The sequence below is a fragment of the Pelophylax lessonae genome (genome assembly GCF_965119305.1).
Source record: "Pelophylax lessonae genome assembly, chromosome: 2".
Taxonomy (NCBI): Eukaryota; Metazoa; Chordata; class Amphibia; order Anura; family Ranidae; genus Pelophylax; species Pelophylax lessonae.
Genome location: NC_138769.1, coordinates 489,456,100 through 489,480,972, shown reverse-complemented (window position 1 = coordinate 489,480,972; position 24,873 = coordinate 489,456,100). Strand labels below are relative to the sequence as shown.

The 24,873-nt window shown below is 46.5% G+C and overlaps 1 protein-coding gene across 1 annotated transcript in view; it reads left to right on the top strand.

The window, feature by feature from the left end:
• Positions 1–24,873, top strand: part of IPO5 (importin 5) — a 167,398-nt gene that overhangs the window by 97,656 nt on the left and 44,869 nt on the right. The window contains exons 17-19 of the mRNA XM_082245950.1: positions 605–726; positions 2,691–2,794; positions 13,884–14,049. Coding sequence (XP_082102076.1) covers positions 605–726; positions 2,691–2,794; positions 13,884–14,049 — 392 coding nt within the window. The remainder of the gene's footprint in view (positions 1–604; positions 727–2,690; positions 2,795–13,883; positions 14,050–24,873) is intronic.

Here is a 24,873-nt window from a genome sequence, read left to right as displayed (position 1 = left end):
CCTCCACTGTAACTCTAAACTGGTAACCTGTAAACATTTTTTTAAAGCGTTGCCTATAGAGATTTTTAAGTATTGAAGTTTGGCGTCGTTCCACGAGTGTGTACAATTTTAAAGCATAACATGTTAGGGATCTATTTACTCGGCATAACATCATCTTTCACATTATACAAAAAAATTGGGCTAACTTTAGTGTGTTTTTTTTTTTTTTTATATTCACAAAACGTTTGAAAAATTTCTGCGCAAATACCATGTGACATAAAGTAGCAATGACCGCTTTTTTATTCCTTAGGGTCTCTGCTAAAAAAAAAAAATATATAATGTTTGGGTGTTCCGAGTAATTTTCTAGCAAAAAATTATGAATTTTAAATGTAGGAGCAGAGTGCCAGAAATCGCCCGATATGGAAGTGATTAAAATTACATTTGAAGAAAATGACAACCACTACCATTTTTATCTCTGGCCTCTGCTTAAAAAAGATGCATAAAAAACTTGTTTGGGGTTCAAAGTAATTTTCTAGCAAAACTAATTTTTACATTTATGTGAAAAGTGTCAGACCTGGTAATCAAGTAGTTAATGTTCACCAATTGTTTTCCTTTTAAAACGCAGCTCAAGACATGGAAAGCATGGGTGAGGATGATGGATGGGAATTTGTTAACTTGGGAGATCAGCAGAGTTTTGGTATTAAAACTGCAGGACTTGAAGAAAAAGCAACTGCATGTCAGATGTTGGTGAGTATTAAAGTTTTAATTTTTAGTAAGGAAATTTTGCGAAGAAAAGCAATTTTGCATATGCCGGTGTTGACTATTCAAACTGTCAGTGTGATCTAAAATTTGCTCTAGTAGCAACTGTATTGAATCTGCAGACAAAGAAGTTAGCAATGTTTTTTTAGTAGGGCTCCATACAACTAACCTTTCACAGAATTGGTAGCATGAATTAAAAGTAAAATATTGTTTCTTGTATTGCATGTAACCATTATACACTGCTCAAAAAAATTAATGGAGCACTTTTTAATCAAAAAATGGTTTTACAGGTGGAGGCCACAGATTTTTATTCCCTACTCATATTTTCTGACTGTTTTTCACTAGTCTTGCATTTGGCTAGGGTCAGTGTCACTACTGGCACCATGAGGTAATACCTGGCCCTTATGGAGGTTGCACAGGCATTCCAACTCCTCCAGGATGGCCCATCAATGCGTGCCATTGACAGGAGATTTGCTGTTTCTCCCACCACAGTCTCAAGAGCATGGAGGAGATTCCAGGAGACAGGCAGTTACTCTGAGAGCAGGGCAATAGAAGGTCCTTAATCCATCAGAAGGACCGGTATCTGCTCCTTTGTGCGGAGGAATAGGATGAGCACTGCAAGAGCCCTACAAAATGACCTCCAGCAGGCCACTGGTGTGAATGGCTTTACCAAACAAACATATTTCAGGATGGTGGCCCAAGGGCCCGGTGCTCACTGCCCAGCACTGTGGAGCTCAATTAGCAGTTGTCATTGAACACCAGAACTGGCAGGTCAGCCACTGGCGCCCTGTGCTTTTTCACAGATGAAAGCAGATTCACCCAGGGCACATGTGACCGATGTGAAAGGGTCTGGAGAAGCCGTGGAGAATGTTATGCTGCCTGTAACATTGTTCAGCATGACCGGTTTGGTAGTGGGTCAGTGATGGTCTGGGGCAGAATATCAATAGAGGGACCCACAGACCTCTACAGGCAAGACAATGGCACACTGACTGCCATTAGGTTTTGGAATGAAATCCTTGGACCCTTTGTCAGACCCTACACTGGTGCAGTGTATCCTGGGTTCCTCCTTGTGCACAACAATGCCTGGCCTCGTGGCAAGAGTATGCAGCCAGTTCCTGGACGATTAAGGAATTGATATCATTAAATAGCTCCCATGTTTGCCTGACCTAAATCTAACAGAACACCTCTGGGACTTTGTTTTGGTCCATCTGACGCCACCAGGTTGCACCGCAGTCTGTTCAGGAGCTCTGTGATGCCCTGGTCCAGATCTGGGAGGATGTACCCCAGGACACCATCCGTTGTTTCAAAAGGAGCATGCCAACGTTGTCAGGCATACATACAAGCACCTGGGGGCCATACAAACTACTGAGTACCATTTTGAGTTGCTGCAATTAAATTTCAGCAAGATGGACTATCCTGTTGCAACATTTTTTCACTTTTATTTTTCTCTTTAAATTCAGCCCTTTGTAGGTTGATAATTTTCATTTCCATTAAACGATGTGGCATTCTTTAATTTCTAACACAGTCCATATGAGTATAGATATCCAGCATGATATTTTTCCCCATCTGAGATCTGATGTGATTTCAGAGGATTTCTTTCATTTTTTTTTGAGCAGTGTACTTTAAAGGTAACATATTGTACAACAGTGTTTCTAACACTGCCCATAGACATATGAGTGGTCATATATGTGCACACAATATGATCATCCTTCCGCAAACTAAACAGAAGTGTAAAGAAGCTTCAGTGGAGCTATGGCTTTTGGGCAAGGAAACAGAAAATGGTAACACTGACCAGATAGATTAGAAAGCACTAACAGATTGGAAGCTGTTTTCATCTTTCTGGGTTCCAAAGTAGGGCAGCATACGTGTTTTAATAACGATCTAAACTGCTATGATATTTGTAATTTTATAGATCTTGAATATCTAACGTGAATTTTTTTCTTGTCTTTAAGGTTTGTTATGCTAAAGAACTGAAGGAGGGCTTTGTTGAATATACAGAGCAAGTTGTAAAACTGATGGTCCCGTTGCTTAAATTTTACTTTCATGATGATATCCTTTTAAAACCAATTTGCAGTACTGCCTTTTTCTTCAGATAGCAATAATTGCTGTTTCTTGGCCAATTTATGATTCTAGAAAAATGGCTAGAGCAAAAAGGATTTGGCCTTTTTCTTAAGACACAGGGCAGTTGAAGTCTTTTCTGAACACTGGCAACTGACAGCTGGAAACTGATTGTGAAAAACGTCTGTTTTACTGTTTGCATACCATGTTTGTGAGTTTAGCCGCAGTTATGAGCGTTTGAGGATAGAAGCGTTTTTTTACACTATCCTCAGACCTATACACAAAAAATCACATTGCAGAGTCCTACAAGGTTTATGCATTTTTTCCATACTACCTGATGGGGGAGCCCCCCTCCTCAAAGTAACATACCAAAAAACAATAGATATGAGCTCAATACCTGCTATTCTACTCAATTGAATACAATTTCAAGCTAATTTCTTATATTTCTTATTACTGCTGATACTTCAGTATCCCAGTGGGGGAGATGGAGTGAGCCATGAATATGCATGTCTTACAACTCCCTTCTGTACAATATCTTGACCTTTTATTGCAAAATTTATCAAATTATACACAGACTACATAGATCACAAGACATTAAAAACCATGTCCAGTCTATCCTGCTCCTATTATGTGGCTCACTTGTATCTTGGCAAGACCCTAGAACTATATAGGACAATATAACTCGTTTAACATGTATTATACAAATTACTGTGGGTGGCTACCCAACTGAAATGTGTTTGCCATGAGGAAGTCTATCAATTGAATGACTAGAATGGCATTGATCTCACTATATTGGAAAAACAGGCTTGTTATGAATGCTTTCAGTATATAAGATCCTCATCACGTGCTGGTTTCCTTGGGATAAGTTGTATTGCATTGAATCTTCCCATAAGGTTTTCTTACACCGACTTCATGTAAACTCCTTCTCCATTAACCCCATGCTGACCACCCGCCATATATATATATATACTGCGGCAGGCTGGTTCGGCTGCGCAAATTGCACGGCAGTTCGCGGGAGTGCTCCGGGCGACACGCGCCTGCCCCCTCTATCCACCGATTGCCGCCGGGCACTCGCGATCGCTCCCCGCTGAGAGGACAGTCTGCTGTTGTAAACACAGCAGACTGTTCTCTCTGAAATGTTTGCAGCGCCTGTGATCCGCCTGTATATGATCACAGGTCTCTGTGTTCAATTCACAAGTCCCTCCCCCATGCAGTTAGAAAACTCTCCCCTATGCTCACACTTAACCCTTTGATCACCCGCTAGGTTAACCCTTTCCCTGCCAGTATTACAGTAACGGTGCATTATTTTAGCACCGAGTACTGTAGTAATGTCACTGGTCCCCCCCCCAAAAGTGTTAGTGTCAGTTAGGGGTCCGATCTGTCCGCTGCAATGTCAAAGTCCCACGAAAAATCGCAGATCGCCACCATTACTAGTAAAAAAAAAAAGAATTGTAAATCTTTCCGTAGTTTGTAGACGCAATAACTAAATACTTATTGTTTTTTTTTGTTTTTTACCAAAAATATGTAGCAGAATACAAATTGGCCTAAAGGGATACATATTTTTTTTTTGGGAATGTTCTATAGCAGAAAGTGAATATTTTATTAGGGCACAGCGTCGCAGGACCGTACAATTGTCAAAGTAACGCAGTGCCGTTTCGCAAAAAATGGCCTGGTCATTAGGGTGTAAATCCTTCCGGTCCAGAAGTGGTTAATATATCAAACTTAGAAGCCGAGCTATAAAGTTGGAACTAATGGGTTTATCAACTGTGATCAAGAGGAGGTAAACTGTTATGTCCAGCTTGTGAGTGTGGAAAAAAAATCCCCTCAAGAATGCACTGCATTCCACCTCCCTCACACAGAATGTATATGGTATACAGTCCTGATGTTTTTTTATATATATATATATATATATATATATATATATATATATATATATATATATATATATATATATATATATATATATATATATAATATATATTTACTCCTGGTCCAGAAGAGATCTGGTATGTGTATTGTAGAGAAATATCCCTCTCTAGTATATTCTCCCTCCCTCATTGGAGTGTCTTCTAGGCAGACTCAGAAGTAATATTGAATTACAGTATCCACCAAATAGGGTTCATCCAATAGTATAGCATATTCACATGTATGATGACCTATATGCACTGTGAGACAAATATGAAGAAAGTGTCCTTAATACTCCTGTTGGACAGATTGAAGATTAAATTGACCATGGTTAAACATTCCCTTGAAAAAAGCACATGATACTCTTCAAATACACAAGATTATCCTTGCTGGGTGAAGTCATAAGCGTCAGTATTCATCCAGTTAAGCGGAGAACAAAACATTGCAGATTGTATTAAATATCAGGCATTGCCCATGCTGGCAAGCATTTATATGAACCACTCCTTAAAAGAGCACATGATACTTGTCAATTGTGCACAGGATCATCCTCACTGGGTGAAGCCACGAGTCAAGGAAGCCCCGGGAGCAGGTAGCAGGATAAAGAGGCTGCTGCAAACAAACACACGTAGTCCCTGTATTCAAAAAATTGGCCTCTAAATGGCCAACAGCGGAGCTACCACACAAGCGCTGTGCATCATGACGAAGCAGCATGCGATGACACGTTACCTGCGTCCGCCATCTTGATTAAGAAATAGCGAAGGAAAAGCAAGCCATCAGGCAAAAGAACTGTTTAGGAGAACATTGATATCCATGTTCCCCACTAGATGTCAAAATGTAACATACATTCAACAAATTTCTAGCACTCAGTTTTGTAGTTACTACCTCAGCTTGTCTATATTTCCCATACCTATAGCTGCCATGCAGTTTACGCTATATCAAAAATTAAACAAAAGGATACTTGCACAGATGGGAAGTCATACATCATCCAGCAAAATACATTTAGAAATACAATTGTTCTTTATAAGTTGACCTGCTTCTCTTTCCCGCATTCGTCACTCATTTATATCCCTCTATTTTTATTTTTTCTCTTTCCTCTCCCATAAGATTATACACTTCCTTGTACCAACCCAGAGGGAAAAAAAATGTATGGCAAAAGGAGAAAAACTTAAACTATCGTTGAGGCCAGAGGGTCTTGTCGCTTCCAACTCCCAGATCCACCTGGTCTCATGTTGCAATACTAGGTGATCGTAATCGCCTCTGTTATTAGGGACCACTTCAACTACCCAACAGCTCAGGCATTTTGGATCCCTCTTATGCTGTAGGCACACATGACGTGCAATTGGGGCCTTTAAATTATTTTTTGATTTTATAAATATGGTCCTGTAGACGTCTGCGTACTGTACCAGTGGTTTTCCCGACGTAGAAGGACCCACAGGTACATAAGATGACATAAACTACCCCCATGGTGTCACACGCCACCTGTTGATTGCACCTGAGGGTCTTTCCTATCGACAAGACCCACCTTATAGGAACAGTAATCCCATTTTCCACACCTCCGCATTCGGACACTTGTGTTGGATGGGGTTTTCCACTGTATGTTACTGTGTACCAGGAGGTCCCCTAATTAGTTTGCCTTTTGTACACAATTTAGGGAGAACTGGAGACAAATTTGTTGGATCACAGGTCAATAAAGGCCGGTGCCTCCTACATGTTTCCTGGACTCTACTTGCCAGCTCAGTATATTGCAGTCATAAACAAACCACCTTTTCTCTTACGTCCTCCGACAGTCGCCGCCTCTTCATATTCGTCACATATGGGGTATTAGACTTTGCTCCGAAGGAGTAGCTAGGCAACAGAATATGTTAACAATAAAGCTTTAACATATCCCACCCTCAAGGGGTGGTCCCCTCAGTCAATACCCTCCTACTTCCTGCAACCATATCTCAGTTTTAATGTCTAGCTTGTCAGGAGTGGCTGGCTCTCTCTGTGCTGGGACTTTTTGTCCCAGACTCTTTCTTCTTTTTGATATTTTGTTTGAGTTTTCTCTCTACCTTTACTTAGCTGTTATTTTTGTCAGCATTAGTTGATTCTTCGGACGAAGAGGATCATGCGGACTGGGTCTCGGGCTGATCCCCCTGGTCGCAGGTCGTGGGTCAGTGGCTTCCCAGTCTGCCATCGAGCGTTCAGCCAGGTAACGCTCCTGGCACAGTGAACGACCCATCCCTGTTCGGTGCAGGGATGATTGGTGAGGTGGCTACCTCACCGGACGCTGTGCGGTTTCTGAACCGCTATTGTGTGCGTCTTGAATTGCGACTCTCCCTGCCTCATGTGCAGCGGCTTGTTCGCCTGTGCGGGTTCCCCACGCCATGTGAGGTAAGTGTATCTATGTGGGGACCTGTCTGTCTGGGGGGGGTCTCAGTCTGGGACTGTGTAACCTGCCTTTAATCACACTGCTTGTCTCCCTATCTCTCGGCTGCATGCTGTGGGCTGCAAGGGGGGGGGGGAGCTGTATGACACTGAGTATGTCAGGCTGGGCAGTGTGAGGAGCTGTGTGCTGTGGGGCATGTTTTTAATGGCATGTTGGGGCATATACAGCGATCGCTGCGGCGATCTAACATGTATCCATATAATGGGTTAATATTGTGTGTGATTTTATGCACTGTGGAGCGGCGATTTCGGCGCCAAACGACGCCATTTTACCGGCGCCCGCTCCGGCCGCATGGTTTACATGCACGGCGGCCATTTTCTTGTAGCCTCCATAGGCTTACATAGAGCGCCCTGGCAGCATCACTTCCTCTCTCCTGGAAGCACCGATCGAGGCAGCAGCAGCAGCGGAGTCTCCTCAGGTTTTATCCTTCTATTCCTGTGTTCCATTGCCTGTATTCAGTCTGTATATTCCCTGTGGGGGTCTCATTGTGCCTGAGTGTGGTGCGGTGGGCTGCGCTTGCCGCGCTTGCTGTAAGGGGGCAGTTAACCCTTGGTTGTCTGGCATACAGGGGCAATGGATTCTCAGGAGGGCAAGTTTCCCACAGTATTGGTGGAAAGCCAGGGGACCGCTGTTTCCCCCCCAGGGGGGGATTTAGCCACTATTGTGGCTGGCCTTGCTGCACAGGTGCAAATGCTGGTGGCTGCTCAATCTACTAAACGGCCCAGAGTTGCTCTGTCCTCTGATTCTGAGGGTGAAGGTGATGGGGCTGTTCTGGCGGGGACCTCCCTATCGGGGTCCCGCTCCTCTCTTGATCTAGTGGGGTCTGAGGTAGAGGCTGAAGTTGAGGGGGTTGATAATTCTCCCCCTGGCTCGCCTGAAGAGCTTGCAATCATGGATGAGTTGATTGCTTCCATTAAGCAGACGCTACGTTTGCAGGACGAGGTGTGTCCCCCAGCTGCCTTGGCGGCTTATGGGACGCAGAGAAAACGCAGGACGCCGCAGGTTTTTCCCTGCAATGCTGATTTTCAGCGCGCTGTTAAGGACCAATGGCGCGATTTGCGCAAGCCTTTTGCGGTACCAAGTAAATTTAAGCTGCGTTATCCTTTCTCGCCTGCCACTGATGAACGGTGGTGTGTGCCTCCGCCGGTGGATCATGCTATTGCGGTTTTGAACAAAGCCACTGCGATCCCTGCAGAGGGATCCCCTGTTTTCCGTGATGCCACGGATAGGAGACTGGAGTCTCTTGCCCGTCATACTTATTCTGTTACGGGTTCTATGCTTAAGGCTCTGTTTGCTTCTCTCATGGCGGCCCAGGCGATCGCAAGTTGGACGCAGATGCTTAGGCGCGTCCTAGTGGCCGATTCGGCCTCGGCGGCGACCCTGGATATGGTGGATCAGATCCACCAGGGTGTCATGTATCTGTGTGATGCGGACCTGGACCTGATTCCGTTGGCCGCGCGTGTGCACAGCGTGGCGGTGTTGTCTCGCCGCCTGGTTTGGTTGAAATGTTGGTCGGTGGACCAATCTTCACGTAAAACCTTAGCCAATCTGCCTTATGATGGGTCTCGCCTTTTTGGGGAGTCCCTGGATGTGTTGATTAAGGGGATTACCGGGGGTAAGAGCACTCTCTTGCCCCATTTCCCCAAGGCTAAGGGGGCTTCTGGGAAGAAGCATGCTCAGTTTCGGCCCCCTCAGGGGTCCTTTCGTGCCTTTCGGCCGCACTACAAGGGCAAACCGTTCAAGGGCCAAGGCTCTCAGAAGAAGCCCTGGTCTGGGAAACAGAAGTCCGGCCAATCCGGACCTGCGGCCCATAACAGTTCGGCCTGAAGGGGCGCCCTCACCCAGTTTTGGGGTGGGGGGACGCTTGCTCGGTTTTCTTCAGCCCTGGTTGGCCCGTGTGAGGGACAGATGGGTTCTGGAAATCGTTCGATCTGGTTACAAGATCGAGTTTCTCTCTCGGCCGGAGAGCAGATTTTTTCCCTCAAATCTTCAACTGTCTCCAGAGCGCCTGCGGGATCTGCACCTGGCGGTGCGGGACCTGAGGGCTCAGGGAGTGGTGGTTCCGGTGCCTCATCGGGACAGATTTCGGGGGTTTTATTCCAATCTGTTCACCGTGCCCAGGAAGGAGGGCAAGGTTCGTCCGATTCTGGACTTAAAAGCTCTGACCCGCTCTGTGCGAGTTCGCAAGTTCCGCATGGAATCCCTGCGCTCGGTGGTGGCTGCCCTGGTTCCGGGGGAATTCATGGCCTCCATCGATTTGAAGGATGCGTACCTTCACATCCCCATATTCGAGGGTCATCAGAAGTACCTTCGATTTGCCATTGCGGAGGATCACTACCAGTTTGTGGCGTTGCCCTTTGGGCTCGCCTCGGCTCCGCGGGTCTTCACCAAGGTGCTTGCACCGGTTCTGGCATTATTGAGAGCCCAGGGCATTTCTGTCCTGGGGTATCTGGACGACATTCTGGTTCGGTCTGCGTCCAGACAGGGTCTGGAGAAGGACCTGTCTGTCACAATGCAAACTCTGCAGGAGTTCGGTTGGACGATAAATGTTCCAAAGTCGACACTGAGTCCGTCGGTTCGTCTCCCCTATCTGGGAATGATACTGGACTCGGTGCAGGCGAAGGTCTTCCTGCCGGAAGACAAACTCAGGACTCTTCAGGAGGAAGTCAGGTCCCTCAGGGACGTTCCACACTCGTCTCTGCGGACGGGTATGAGATGTCTGGGATTGATGGTCTCGGCCTTCGAGGCGATTCCTTTCGCGCAGTTTCACACGCGGGGTCTCCAAGCGGAGATCCTGTCCAGGTGGGACGGGCGACCTCAATCTCTGGATCTTCAGATCTCGTTGAGTCATCGCACCAGGGAAAACCTTCTGTGGTGGCTCCAGTCCCCGTTGGTGTCCGGGGGCAAGTCGTTTCGTCCGATCTCGTGGACGATAATCACCACGGATGCCAGCCTGTCGGGCTGGGGTGGTGTTCTGGGCGTTCTGTCCGCCCAGGGGACCTGGTCGGAGGGGGAGTCTTCCCTTCCGATCAACATTCTGGAATTGCGTGCGATAAGGCTCTGTCTTCATCGCTGGACGGACCGGCTGCAGGGCTGCCCGGTTCGGGTGCAGACGGACAATGCCACGGCGGTGGCCTACATCAACCACCAAGGGGGCACCAGGAGTGCCCGAGCGGCTCGAGAAGTGGCCGACATTCTGTCTTGGGCCGAGACTCATGTCCCGGCGATAACGGCGGTTCACATTCCGGGAGTGGAGAACTGGCAGGCGGACTATCTGAGTCGCCAGACCCTGGATCAGGGGGAATGGTCTCTCCACCCGGCTGTCTTCCAGATGTTGTGCGCGAAGTGGGGTCTTCCAGATGTGGACCTGTTCGCGTCTCGCCTCAACTACAAGGTGAAGAGGTTCGTGGCAAGGACGCGCGACCCTCGGGCAGACGCGTCGGACGCGTTAGTGGCCCCGTGGCATCAGTACAGGCTGATGTACGCGTTTCCACCGATTCGGTTGCTGTCCAGGTTCCTTCGCAGGTTGCACTCGGAACGCAGCACGGTGATTCTTGTGGCACCGGACTGGCCTCGCCGGTCCTGGTACGCAGACCTCGTGAATCTGGCGGTCGACGCTCCTTGGCGTCTGCCTCTTCGAGACGATCTACTGTCTCAAGGACCGATTTACCATCCTGCTTTACAGTCGCTGGCTTTGACGGCCTGGCTGTTGAGACCGAGGTCCTGAAGGAGAAGGGTCTCTCTCCAGAGGTCGTTCATACTTTGATCAACGCGAGGAAGTCTTCCTCGGGGAAGGTTTATTACCGTACTTGGAAGGCCTATTTTGCCTGGTGTGAGTCCAGGGGGTTTTCACCCCGCACGTACTCGGTTTCCCGTGTGCTGTCTTTCCTTCAGACGGGTGTCGATCAGCGTTTGGCGCTGGCTACGATTAAGGGTCAGGTGTCGGCGCTGGCCGTTCTATTTCAACGTCCCGTGGCTTCCAACTCCTTGGTTGGCACTTTTATTCAGGGTGTGCGGCATCTGGTTCCTCCTAGGAGGGATCCTTTGCCCCCTTGGGACTTGAATCTAGTTCTATCTGTGTTACAACGTGCTCCTTTTGAACAGATCAGGGAGATCTCGTTGTCTATGTTGTCCAAAAAGGTCGCCTTTTTGGTGGCGATCACTTCGGCTCGCAGAGTGTCGGAACTGGCGGCTTTGTCCTGCAAGTCTCCGTACCTGGTTGTTCATTTGGATAAGGTGGTCTTGCGACCTAATCCTTCTTTTCTACCGAAACGAGTTTCGGAATTCCATCTTAACGAGGATATTGTTTTGCCTTCGTTGTGCACGAAGCCTAAACATCCGAAGGAGGTGAGATTGCACTCTCTGGATGTTGTTCGGGCGATTAGGGTTTACCTTAAATCGACTGAGTCTTTTCGTAAGACTGACTCCTTGTTTGTTCTTCCAGAGGGTCCTCGGAAGGGCATGGCGGCTTCCGCCTCTACCATTGCCAAATGGATCAGGCAGACCATTGAACAGGCCTATGCCTTGCAGGGGAAGGTTCCCCCTGTGCCTGTGAAGGCGCACTCTACTAGATCACTGAGTACGTCTTGGGCCTGCCGTCATGGGGCTTCTGTAGCCCAGGTGTGTAAGGCGGCGACTTGGTCGACCGTACACACTTTCACAAAATTCTACAAAGTAGATGTTCAGGCATCGGCGGATGCTTCCTTTGGCCGCAAGGTTCTTAGTGCGGCTGTTCCATAGGGTCCCTTGTTGGGGACTCCTGGCTGTTGGGATAGTTTTTTTGTATCCCCTGGTTTTTTTGTCTTTTCCTGGGTTGTTGCTCCTGTTGAGCACTTATTTTTGCTGTTGCCCAGCTGGTTTCCTTCCTTTGGTAAGGTTCCTTTCTTTGATGTGGAGACTGCGTTGCCTTTCGGCGCGGATGCGTTTCCCACCCCTCATGTTTGCACTGCTTTGGGACGTCCCCATATGTGACGAATATGAAGAGGCGGCGACTGTCGGAGGACGTAAGAGAAAACGGAATTTTTGTAAAATCTTACCTGTAAAATTCCTTTCTCTGAGTCCTCCGACAGTCGCCGCCCCCGCCCCTCTTTTGGGGTTTGAATGTATACTCTACTGCTATTCCACTAAAACTGAGATATGGTTGCAGGAAGTAGGAGGGTATTGACTGAGGGGACCACCCCTTGAGGGTGGGATATGTTAAAGCTTTATTGTTAACATATTCTGTTGCCTAGCTACTCCTTCGGAGCAAAGTCTAATACCCCATATGTGACGAATATGAAGAGGCGGCGACTGTCGGAGGACTCAGAGAAAGGAATTTTACAGGTAAGATTTTACAAAAATTCCGTTATTCTCACCACCTTCCTTCTGTGGTTTAAAAAGTAATTTGTTCTGATCACTGTTTGACTTGTCTATAAGCTGCATTAAGCCCACCTATCTTTATACTCCCTGTTTTGGAATCGGTTTCCTAATTGCTTCGCCTCCGATTCAAAATCTGTTTTTATTTCTCCGTGCCCTCTGATATTGGCTTATCGTAATGACCCGGACTAAAGGCCAGGGGTAAAAGCTACCTGCATATAGCAGGCTATTGGTGGTTGTAGACTTCCTATACAGTGTTGATTTTGTCTGTCTGATCGGTGAGCACAACAATCAAGTCTAGGAATGTCTCCCTTTCACAATGTCACTCGCTTGTAAACCTTAGGTTGTAGGGGTTCACTGTCGACTCATTCATCAGGTCCCTGATCTCATTTGGGGTCCCTGTCCAAAAGATTAGGACGTAGTCGATGTACCTGTACCAGGGTAAAATCCTGGACAGGCACAAAATGACGCCCCTCCAGAGAATAGCCATGTTTCCCAAGCACCCAAATATAGGTTGGCATAAGTCAGGGCACACTTGGTTCCCTGTGTTTGGCGATAGGATTTTGACGTTAAATTGAAATTTATGGGTTAGGAGAAACCCTAACATATTTGGATTATTAAAGCATTGTCTGTTTACTGGTGACTCTGCTACCTAATGTCCTTTTGATAACCTGGAGGCCCTTTTCTTGGGGTATCGAGGAGTATAACTCCTCAATATCCAAGATCCCTCTGGTAGGGTCAAGTCATCTAACATTGTCAACAAGCTTACTGTATCCCTCGTATACAAAAACTGATTCGCCACAAATGGCTGCAGGATTTAACAATGTGCTCATGGACCTTTACTGTCAGCCATTGCCCAAAATTGTAGGCTGTCCCGGTGGGATCTCCACATTCAAGAACTCTACCGCCTCCTTGTCTATAATCCTGTTATTAAAAGCTTCACTGAATATACCAAAGAGTACCCTTTTGTTCTCTTTCTATGCTTTTAGGTGGGATTGGTATGTACCAGTCCGAGTTATTCAATATCTTTTTACATATACCTATATACTCTCCCTGCCTTGTCGGCAGTTTTGATCACCAGATTGGAGTTAAGTCTCAGTTAATCAGAATCAGTGTGGCCCTTTTCCCATAGGTCAATCAAATCCCCTGGGGCCTGGTACTCTTTTCTCGTAAGGTCTGTCCAATCGCCCTACGACGTAGTGTACATGTACACACAACCTAAAGGAGAATTAAAGGGCTGCTTAAAAATATGCCCAACTGCTCCTAAACTTCAGTTTAGCAGCTGTAGTATACATGAGGTCTGATACTTTAATGCACTTTGTTTTAAAAACCAAACAATACAATTGTAATCATGCAAGCGGTTTTTCAATTTCTCCTTAACTTTTATAATACGCGTCAGAGTTGCTGCAGCAGAGTCCATGCCATTACTGTTGGAATGTGCTAGGGTGCGTGGCCCTGACTACCTGACACAAATGTGGCACTTCATGTGTGATGCTCTGATCAAAGGGATAGGAACAGAGCCTGATTCAGATGTGCTTTCAGAGATTATGCACTCTTTTGCGAAGGTGAGTTTTTTTTTTTTTTTTCTTATTCTTTTTATTTCTATTTATATTTCTGCAGAAACGACAGATCATAGTGAGGCCGTAGTGCAAAGTTCCTGAATTTTTAAAGAGATTAATCTGAAATGGCAGCAATTTTATATTTATAGGGACAATTAGTTGGCCTCATAATCCCTGAACTAGCATACATGATTTCTGATATGCATACTTGTTTCAATTTAGTGACTTGTTAAAGTTTAATTTGTTTCTTGGGCTGAAACTTTCTAATCAACATAATCCATACTAATAGTTGTGAACTATTTTCATTGCCGATTTAGTTAGTTGGCCTGCATACAAAATGCTTTTTGTTTACATGTCTGTATGCAAACTAGCACACATAATCTCAGTTCACCGTTCATACATGTCAGTAAGTGCCTAAGAACTTGTAAATGGGTGTGGAACAATTCCTCATGGGACATGTAGTCCTGGGCAAGAGAAGGAAGCCATGTAAGGGTCCATGCAGGGAAGATCAGCATCTGAACCCAGCGAAGCTGGAGGGGCTGATAGACTGGAGGTAGATTAAGGCATTACAGTTAAAATTTAAAGCTGTGAACATCCTGGAGGACAAGCAGGAGTGGGCCAGTATTTGCTGTACTGGCCTCCCCCTGCAGATTAGTGCTGCATTAAAGAATTCAGGAATTGAGAGAACGGTTAGTGCTACAAGAGGGTACACCTGATCACAAGCTGCTTCAAAATGTAAACGCAAGATGGAATAGCACTTGCTAAATGTTTGCCAAACTCACTGAACAAAGGTGGCTTAGTAACTTCAACACTCTTGTGTTCCATCAGTTACACAAGGGGCATACATTATCTGGACTTAAGGAGATGTGCAACCAAAGCTCATTTGGCTGTACATCTCGTGGATCACAGGAGTTCAAATCTTTCTGCACTCCTGTGACCCGTTTTCAGCAGAGAGTGGACTAAAGTCTGCTCTCTGCTAAAGTCAATGTCGGTCTGTGCACAGTGTCATCACGACCACTGAGTTGGGATCCCCCATGTGCCTGGACTGATATCTGGCTCAGCCTCTCATTGAGCCACTGAGATCCTGAGCTGGCCCTTCCACAGCTCAGCGCTCCAGTGATTGAGGAGGGGGCAGAGCGGAGAGCTGCTGTCAGCAGCTTTTTGCTCAGGGTGCTTTAAAAACCGAGCGATCGGTGGTGTTCGCACTGCTCTCAACTAGACATATGCCGGTTTTCTGTAATTCGATATCGCGGTATTGCATAGCCACGGTATTGTTATTGTGGCATTTTTAAAATAGAGTTTCTCTGCTCCTGGGTCTGACTTGTGAATTGATACATTTCAGTGAGCTGGATGACTCATTCACTCACACAGCAAACGCCTTTCAGCATTAAGTCTCCCAGTAACTATAAACAAAAATGATTACATTGTATCTTTTCCTTCCCTCTGCCAGGGAGAAAGGAAGTTTAACCTCTTAAAGACTGGACCTTTTTCTGACACTTGTTGCTTGCAAGTTAAAATCAGTTTTTTTTTGCTAGAAAAGTACTTAGAACCCCCAAACATTTTATATATTTTTTTAGCAGAGACCCTACAGAAAAAAATGGCGATTGTTGTAATATTTTGTCACACTGTATTTGCGCAGCAGTCTTTCAAACGCAATTAATAGACTTTAATGAATAAAAAAAAAACGTAACAGTAAAGTTATCCCAATTTTTTTTTTTTGTTACACAGAGAATCGTGATCTTTATTCCAAGCTAAAAAATCGTGATTTTCATTTTGACCAGAATCGTGCAGCTCTATATATATATATATATATATATATATATATATATATATATATATATATATATATATATATATATATATATATATATATATATATATACACACACATTATTATATAGCCATCAAGTAGTGTCTGGCCTACCTGGTGATGACTGGTCCTGGCGCTCTGATCTGATGGCCTGGTCTTTAAAGGGGCAAATCCTTGCGATCCAGAAGTGGTTAAACCTGCAGGAGGACCGGTGTTTTTATCTATTAATGACTTTACTATTGCTTTAGGCCTGGTTCACATGTATGCGGGTTGGGGGCCCACATTTGCACAGGCATAGCAGCCCATTGATGTGAATGGGCTTGAGCTGCTATGCCTGCGTTTTCAGCTGAAAAAAGGTGCATGCAGAATTTAAAAAAATGCAGTGGCCATGAAATCCATCCTTTTGCACCATGCGACTTACCTGCCGTTGCTGCACACGCAAACTGTTTTTAAATGCCGTGCCCACGTATACAAAAAATGCAGAAAGCTTGCCAGAGCAGGAACTGCAGGTTAGTCGCATGGTGCAAAAGCAGGATGGATTTCAAGGCCACTGAATTAAAATGCTGCATGCACCTTTTTTCTGCGGAAAATGAGGGCATAGCAGCCCGTTCAAATCAATGGGCTGCTATGCCTGTGCAAATGTGGGCCGCCAACCCGCATACATGTGAACCACCAACCCGCATACATGTGAACCAGGCCTAAAGCAATAGTAAAGTAATTTATAAACACCTCCTTCAGGTTTAACCACTTCTTGACCACAAGGATTTGCCCTCTTAATGACCAGGCCATCGGATCGGAGCCGAGCGCCAGGACCAGTTATCACCAGTTAGGCCAGACACTGCTTGATGACCTATTTTAGGCCTGGTTCACAGAGTCTGTACTGACTGACTATATAATAATGTGCATAAGTGAACCAAAGCCCCTAAATTCAGCAATGAAATTGAAGGTGGAAATTTAATAATTTAAATTTAATAATAGAATACCGTGATAATACCGTATACCGTGGCAAAACCTTAATCAATTAATCGCAGCATGAAAATCTGATACCGTCACAAGCCTACTCTCAACTGTAGAAATGTCGGGGACAGATGCAGCATCAGACTGATGCTGTATCCATCTAGGCAAGTATAATCCTCTAAAAAAAGACCAGTGGGATATTCTTGAAGAACTTTACACTGCTCTTAGGCCCTTTTCACACGAGCTGATCAGTTTTCACAGCTTGCTCAGTGGGGATCGCTCGGTTGATTCCCGCTGAGCAGGCAGATGAAGGGTCCGGCTCACTTTGCAGAGACAGACATGTCGGAGTGCCGCTCTCCTCAATGGGGGGATCGGATGAAAACGGACAGCCTGTCCATTTTCATCCATCTGTTTTCAGCGGATCTTATCGGATGCCAGGCAGGTGTCCACTGACATCCGCCTCCCCATAGAGTAGAATGGGTGGCCCAATCAGGTCCGCCTGAAAAATGGACAGGCAGACCTGATTGGTCCGATCGTGTAAAAGGGGCCTTGAGCCTTTTGAATGCGCTACTATATTCATAAGTGGCCAAGAATATATAACTCTTATCCATACCTGCACTTGTGAAGGATCTGTTACGGTCCAATGACTGTTTCTTTAGCATTGGACTGGAGAGCTTCCAAGCCACTGCAGTAGACCAGCTTCAAAGCAGATGGAAGGGGATTCTTTTTGAACAGGTCCCAAAGGCTAATTTTCTCTGCCCTGCACTCAAGATTTAGAATTTTACATTTCTCTTACGTCCATTGACAGATACAGCTTCATTTCATCTTTAGCCATTGGGTTATGCTTCAGGAATAGGACACTAGGCAGGAAAAAGCTTTCACCACACCCATGGGGCTGTCCCTACAGGCATAACCTCACACACTCTGCTACAGCCCTTAGTTTGTTTCTGCCTAGTTTAGGAGTAGGACCTAGTTCCCTGCTAGGACTTCGGTCTTAGCTGTTGTTTTTTGTGAACCTTTTTTTGTACTTTATTCTTTAAGTAGAGTTCCTGGAGAACTGCATGCAACAGCTGGCTGGGTTTCGGACTGGATATTCTAGCTCCTTAAGGTCTCCCAGCCTGGCCAGCGAGCGTGAGCAGGTTATAGTCCAGCACTAGGCCTCGCCACGACAGAGTTCAATAGATGGGGATGAGCCCGAGAGTGACCTGAAACTCCCTGAGTTGCAGTGTACCCCTTGGCTGGCACCACCCCATCCCGGGTGGGAGGTAGTCTGCTCGGAGTGACGCCCACCTAATCCTTTGTATCGTAAGTAATGCTGGCCATACACTATACAAAAATTGGCCAAATTTCAGTCATTTGGACAGTTCTTTCGTTTTTCAGCCAGTTAATGGACATGAATCCGTAATCGGTTGTGATGTTTTTAAACCGAAATGGACAAGTTTGGAAATTTTCTGCCGAACGATAAATTGAAAGGTTAATGTGCTTCTCATCCAAACTGCACTAGGTATTTTCGAAGAAACAGAGGATTGTCAGAATATTTATACTGCTCTGAATATAACAGTGTCTCTATTTATGTCAATAAGCAAAGATCTGTGCGATAGGAGAATCTCAACTTATTTCCACAAATCAATATGTAGCGAATTATTTTTATTGATTAAAAAGCATATACCAGAAGAAGAATAGAAGAATATTCCCGAGACCTGTATTCCCCATAAATGATTAGACTTGAGATGACACAAAAAGATAACTTTACATAAAATACAAACTTAAACAATGAATGCAATGTGATTTGTAGCTCAATAATAAAAGTAAAAATTAAGCAAGATTATGTTTTCTCCAGGTATAGTATAAACCATAAATGAATGTTCTATATAATCAGACCACAATTGTCTGCTCAATGCACAGCCGATAGTCACTTCACTGCAGATGGAGCGAGAATAGGCCATGCAAAACGTGAGACTAATACGCTAATATGTGCTAAATCTGATATTAATGTTATAAAAAGCAAAAATCAGCTCTTAGAGAAAAATCTACATATGGTAATACGGCTGGGACTGTAATCTCATTACCCTTTAGCATGAAATGTAAAACATATAAGGAAGAAAATAAATGATAGTAAATAATATCAAATAACACAGCAAGTATATTTACCATATTTAAAATGGCTGCTAGCTTAGAATGGTCGTTACCAGAGTCCTTAAGATGGCTGCCTTCCCAAGATGGTGGCCAGGTAGGGAGGAGTTTCGTTTGGCGTCCTTCCCAGTTTCAGATACATGATGGAGCAAAATGGAGTATGTGTAGATGAATCTATGCATGGCTGTAGTAGCGTGTGTGTTGTATGTGTAATGTATGTTTTGCAATGTCCGTGTCCCTCTCTCATCTGGGTTTTCCTTTTTATATGGTATAGAACAAAGAACTATTAAAATTACCATAAGTTAAACCCAGGAGGAGTGACATTATCCCCATTGGTTGGGACATCTTATTCATTAACTGGTGTGGTCATTGGGTGACACCTCTTGGTTGACCAGTATATTAAAATTAAATGATGATTTCTTTATATTTAAGAGTAATCATCATAAAGACTTGATAATTTATCCATACTCTCATCTATTACATGTCCATTTAATATCCACCATGTATGTAAATAAAGAATTAAATCTGGTAACACCATAATATATAATTAATATATATATATCTAGATATATTGGAAATTACTTTTCAACCTAAGACTTCAACTAGTAGCAGTCAGTCACCAGAGATGGCAGTATTGTGTTGCTCTGAACTTCAGTATATAGCAATATAGCAGCATTATTTACCTACAAATAAAACTTTGCACCTTATATTGACAAAGAGCTTACCATCTCAGACTTTCTAGAGTCTGGCAAGGTTAGAAAAGTTTTATGATTAATTTCTTACAATTTACAAAGGATTAACATGAAGTCTTTCTTGACATGTAGAGGTGAGTCATCACAATCAGTTAAAACTAGAATTTAGCAAGGATGAAACAATTTTAATAAAGATTACATGCATATCTATGTATGTTATTCATATATATATTTAATTGTTAATATTCTTTTACACATAGGATTATAATGCATCTGTAAATCTTATTTTTAAATGGGTCTAAACACAGAAAATACTAACTTGTGTTTTATGATCCCACACACAGATCAGATTACCTTGGTATAGCCAATAGTCAAACAGACTATTACCTTAGGTCAACACAGCATGTTTGGGTAAACCTGTTTAAGAATTTCCTGAATAGACACTTTGTTAAAGGAGATTTAACCTTTCAGTAACCTTAACAAAAATGGATGTCACTGCATAATATTTCTATATAGAACAAAATAGGACATTTCCATTTTCTTCTTATTTAATCTCCCCAAGTAAGCCTGACAATTTATGTCCATTGAACGATTTAGCGGTCATTGCATGATGGCACGATCGTTTGCTCTCACGGCCGAGTTTTTCTTTCGAAAATTAGTTTGAACTATTTTCGTATAGTGTATGGCCAACATAAGAATCCCCCTTTCTCTTACGTCGTCCGACAGTCGCCGCCTCTTCATATTCGTCACTATGGGGTTATTGAACTTTGCTCCGTAGGAGTGCTAGGCAACAGAATATATTATCAAAGCTTTTAGCATATCCCACCCCCAGGGGGTGGTCCCCTCAGTCAATACCTCCTCACTTCCTGCATACCAACTCAGTTTCATATGCCTAGCTCAGGAGTGCAGGCTGTCCTTGTGCTGGGGCTCTTAGTCTCAGCCACTTTTCTCTTTTTTGATTTTATTTGAAGTTTTTTCTCTTTCTTTTACTTAGCTGTTTATTTCCAGCTTTAGTTAGTTCTTCTGATGAAGATGATCGTGCGGGCTGGGTCTCGGGCTGGCCCCCCTGGGTCGCAGGTTGTGGGCCAGTGGCTTCCCAGCCTGCCATCGAGCGTTCAGCTCAGGTTTTCCTGGCATTTGAATGACCCATCCCTGTTCGCTGCAGGGATGCTGCGGTGAGGTGGCTACCTCACCGGACGCCATTTGCGGTTTCGCACCACAGTTTCACTGCGTCCTGGCTGCGACTCTCCCTGTCCTCAGTACAGCGGTTTGATCGCAAAGGAAGGCTCCCCACGCCATCCGGATGGTGAGTAAATTTCTATGTGGGGACCTGTCTGTATTGGGTGTCAGTCTGGGACTGTGTGAGCCTGCATGTCTGTGAAGGCTTTTGAGCTCCCTGTCAGATTCCTGTAGGAACTGCTGCCTTTCTGTGGGCTGTGAGGGGGGGGGGGCTCTCCTGCTCTGCTCTGTGTGACAGGCTGTGTGAGACATGCTGTGGTTTGTGTGTGAACACTTTTGGGCTCCCTGTCAGATTCCTGCGGGAACTGCTGCCTTTCTGTGGGCTGTGAAGGGGGGGGGGCTCTCCTGCTCTGTTCTGTGTGACAGGCTGTGTGAGACATGCGGTGCTTGTGTGTGCCATACCGTGCGGCGACCGCTGCGGCGGTCCGCCATTTTTTTCGCAACATGTTGGTAACGATCCTGTGCAGCGGGGCGCGGAGTTTTGGCGCCAAGCGCCGCCATTTTGGCGGCGATCGATCGGACCGCATGTCAGTCTCACTCCCCATTTACATGAGGATTCCTCAGCGGCCATGTTTGTGTAGCCTTGCATGAGGCTTGTGGGGCGGGCAGTTATTGCATCACTTCCTTTGCCCTGGGACAGCAATCGGTAGCAGCAGCAGCCTGTGTGATCTCCAGGTTTTTACCTCTCCTTTGTTCTGTATTCCTTACCCAGTGTCTTTTCATTGTCCCTGTGGGGGTCAGTGTATGTGTTTGTGTGTGGTGGGAGACGCTTCGCCGCGGTCTTAAAGGGACATTACCCCCTTTTTTCAAAAAAACTCACTGGGGCATGGATTCTCAGGAAAGCAAGTTTCCTCCCACTTTAGTGGGGGGCCTAGGGGCTGCTGCTTCCCCCGCGGGGGGCTGATTTGGCTACTGTTGTGGCAAACCTAGCTGCTCAGGTGCAGATGCTGGTGGCTGATCGTTCCACAAAAAGGTCCGGAGTATCAATTTCCTCTGATCAGAGGGCGATGGGGCTGCTATGGCTGGAGTGCCCTTCTCAGGGTCCCGTTCCTCTCTTGACCTTGTGGGGTCTGAGGGGGAGGCTGAAGTAGAGGTGGTTGATAATTCTCCACCTGGCTCGTCTGAAGAGCTTGCACTCATGGATGAGTTGGTTGCTTCTATCAAGCAAGCATTACATTTGCAGGATGAACCATGTCCTCCTGCCTTGCTGTCCTCTTATGGGTCGCAGGGAAAACGCAAGACATCGCAGGTTTTTCCTTGCTCTGCGGAATTTCAGCGCGCTGTTGATGAACAATGGCGCAATTTAAAGAAGCCTTTTGCTGTGCCGAGTAGGTTCAAGCTGCGTTATCCCTTTACGTCCGCTACTGATGAGCTTTGGTGTGTACCACCTCCGGTGGATCATGCGGTGGCAGTTTTTAAATAAGTCCACTGCGATTCCGGTGGAGGATACCCTGGTGTTCCGGGACCCCACGAACAGGAGATTAGAGTCTCTTGCCCGCCATACTTATGCGGTTACTGGTTCAATGCTGAAACCTATTTTTGCTTCCCTTATGGCAGCCCGGGCTGTCGCGGATTGGACGCAGGTGCTCAGGCACATCCTGGTGGCTGACTCTGCCCCGCCGACAACATTGGCTATGGTGGATCAAATTCATCAGGGTGTCATGTATTTGTGTAATGCGGACTTAGATTTAGTCCCTTTGGCTGCGCGGGTCCAAAGCGTGGCGGTGTTGACACGCCGTCTGATTTGGCTTAAATGTTGGTCTGTTGACCAAGCTTCTCGCAAGACTTTAGCTAATTTACCCTATGCGGGATCTCGCCTTTTTGGCGACTTCTTGGATACTCTGACAAAGGGTATTACCGGGGGTGAGAGCACGCTCTTGCCCCAGACTCCCAAGTCTAAGGTTGTTCGTGGTAGGAAAACTACCTCTCAGGGGTCTTTTCGTGCCTTTTGGTCATACTATGAGGGCAAGCCCTTCAAAGGCCAAGGCTCCCAGAAGAAGCCGTGGACGGGTAAGCAGAAGTCCGGCCAGTCCGGGTCCGCTGCCCATAACATTGCGGCCTGAAGGGGCGCCCTCACCCAGTTCTGGGGTGGGTGGACGTTTGCTCGGTTTTCTTCAACCCTGGCTGGCCAGCGAGCAGATTTTTTCCCTCAAATCTTCAGCTATCTCCGGAGCGCTTGCAGGATCTGCACCTGGCGGTGCGGGACTTGCGGGCCCAGGGAGTGGTGGTCCCGGTGCCTCATCGGGACAGATTTCGGGGTTTCTATTCCAATCTGTTCACTGTGCCCAGAAAGGAGCGTACCTTCACATCCCCGTTTTCGGGGGTCACCAGAGGTACCTTCGATTCGCCATTGCGGAGGATCATTACCAATTCGTGGCGTTACCCTTTGGTCTCGCTTCGGCTCTGCGGGTGTTCACCAAGGTGCTTGCGCCGGTTCTGGCTTTGAGAGCCCAGGGCATCTCGGGCCTGGGGTATCTGGACGACATTCTGGTTCGGTCTGCGACCAGTCAGGGTCTGGTGAACGACCTGTCCGTCGCGATGCAGACTCTACTGGAGTTTGGTTGGACGATAAACTTTCCAAAATCGACGCTGTGCCCGTCGGTTCGTCTTCCCTACCTGGGAATGATCCTGGACTCTGTTCAGGCGAGGGTCTTCCTGCCGGACGACAAGCTCAGGACACTTCAGGAAGAAGTCAGGTCCCTCAGGGACGTTCAGTGCTCGTCCCTCCGGACGTGCATGAGGTGTCTGGGATTGATGGTCTCGTCTTTCGGGGCGATTCCCTTCGCCCAGTTTCACACGCGGGGTCTCCAAGCGGAGATTCTGACCAGGTGGGACGGGCGACCGCAATCTCTGGATCTCCAGAATTCATTGAGCCATCGCTCCAGAAGGGATCTTCTGTGGTGGCTACAGTCCCCGGCGGTGTCGGGGGGCAAGTCTTTTCGCCCATTATCGTGGTCGGTGATCACCATGGATGCCAGCCTGTCGGGCTGGGGTGGTGTTCTGGGTGTTCTGTCCGCCCAGGGTACTTGGTCGGAGGGGGAATCCTCTCTTCCGATCAACATTCTGGAATTGCGAGCGATAAATCTCTGCCTTAGACGTTGGACGGACAGGCTGCAGGGCTGTCCGGTTCGGGTGCAGACGGACAATGCCACAGCGGTGGCCTACATCAACCACCAAGGGGGCACCAGGAGTGCCCGAGCGGCTCGGGAGGTGGCCGAAAATTCTGTCTTGAGCCGAGACGCACGTCCCGGCGATAACGGCGGTTCACATTCCGGGGGTGGAGAACTGGCAGGCGGATTATCTGAGTCGCCAGACCCTGGACCAGGGGGAATGGTCCCTCCACTCGGATGTCTTCCAGATGTTGTGTGCGCAGTGGGGTTCACCGGATGTGGATCCTCGGGCAGACGCGTTAGTGGCTCCGTGGCATCAGTATCGACTGATGTATGCATTTCCACCGATTCAGCTGCTGTCCAGGTTCCTTCGCAGGTTGGTCTCGGAACCGCGCACGGTGATTCTGGTGGCGCCAGACTGGCCTCGCCGGTCTTGGTACGCAGATCTCGTGAATCTGGCGGTCGACGCTCCGTGGCGTCTGCCTCTTCGAGTAGATCTTCTGTCTCATGGACCGATATTCCATCCTGCTTTACAGTCACTGGCTTTGACGGCCTGGCTGTTGAAACCGAGGTCCTGGAGGATAGGGGTCTTTCCCCTGAGGTCATTCACACTTTGCTTAAGGCTAGAAAGACCTCTTCGGGGAAGGTTTACTACCGTACTTGGAGGGCCTATTTTGCCTGGTGTGAGTCCAGGGGGTATTCCCTTCGCTCATACCCGGTGTCTAGAGTGTTGGCTTTCCTTCAAACGGGCGTGGACCAGCGCTTGGCGTTGGCCACGATTATGGGTCAGATTTCTGCACTGGCCGTTCTTTTTCAACGCTCTGTGGCGTCTAATTCCTTGGTTAGCACCTTTTGTTCAAGGAGTGCGACACCTGGTCCCTCCGAGGAG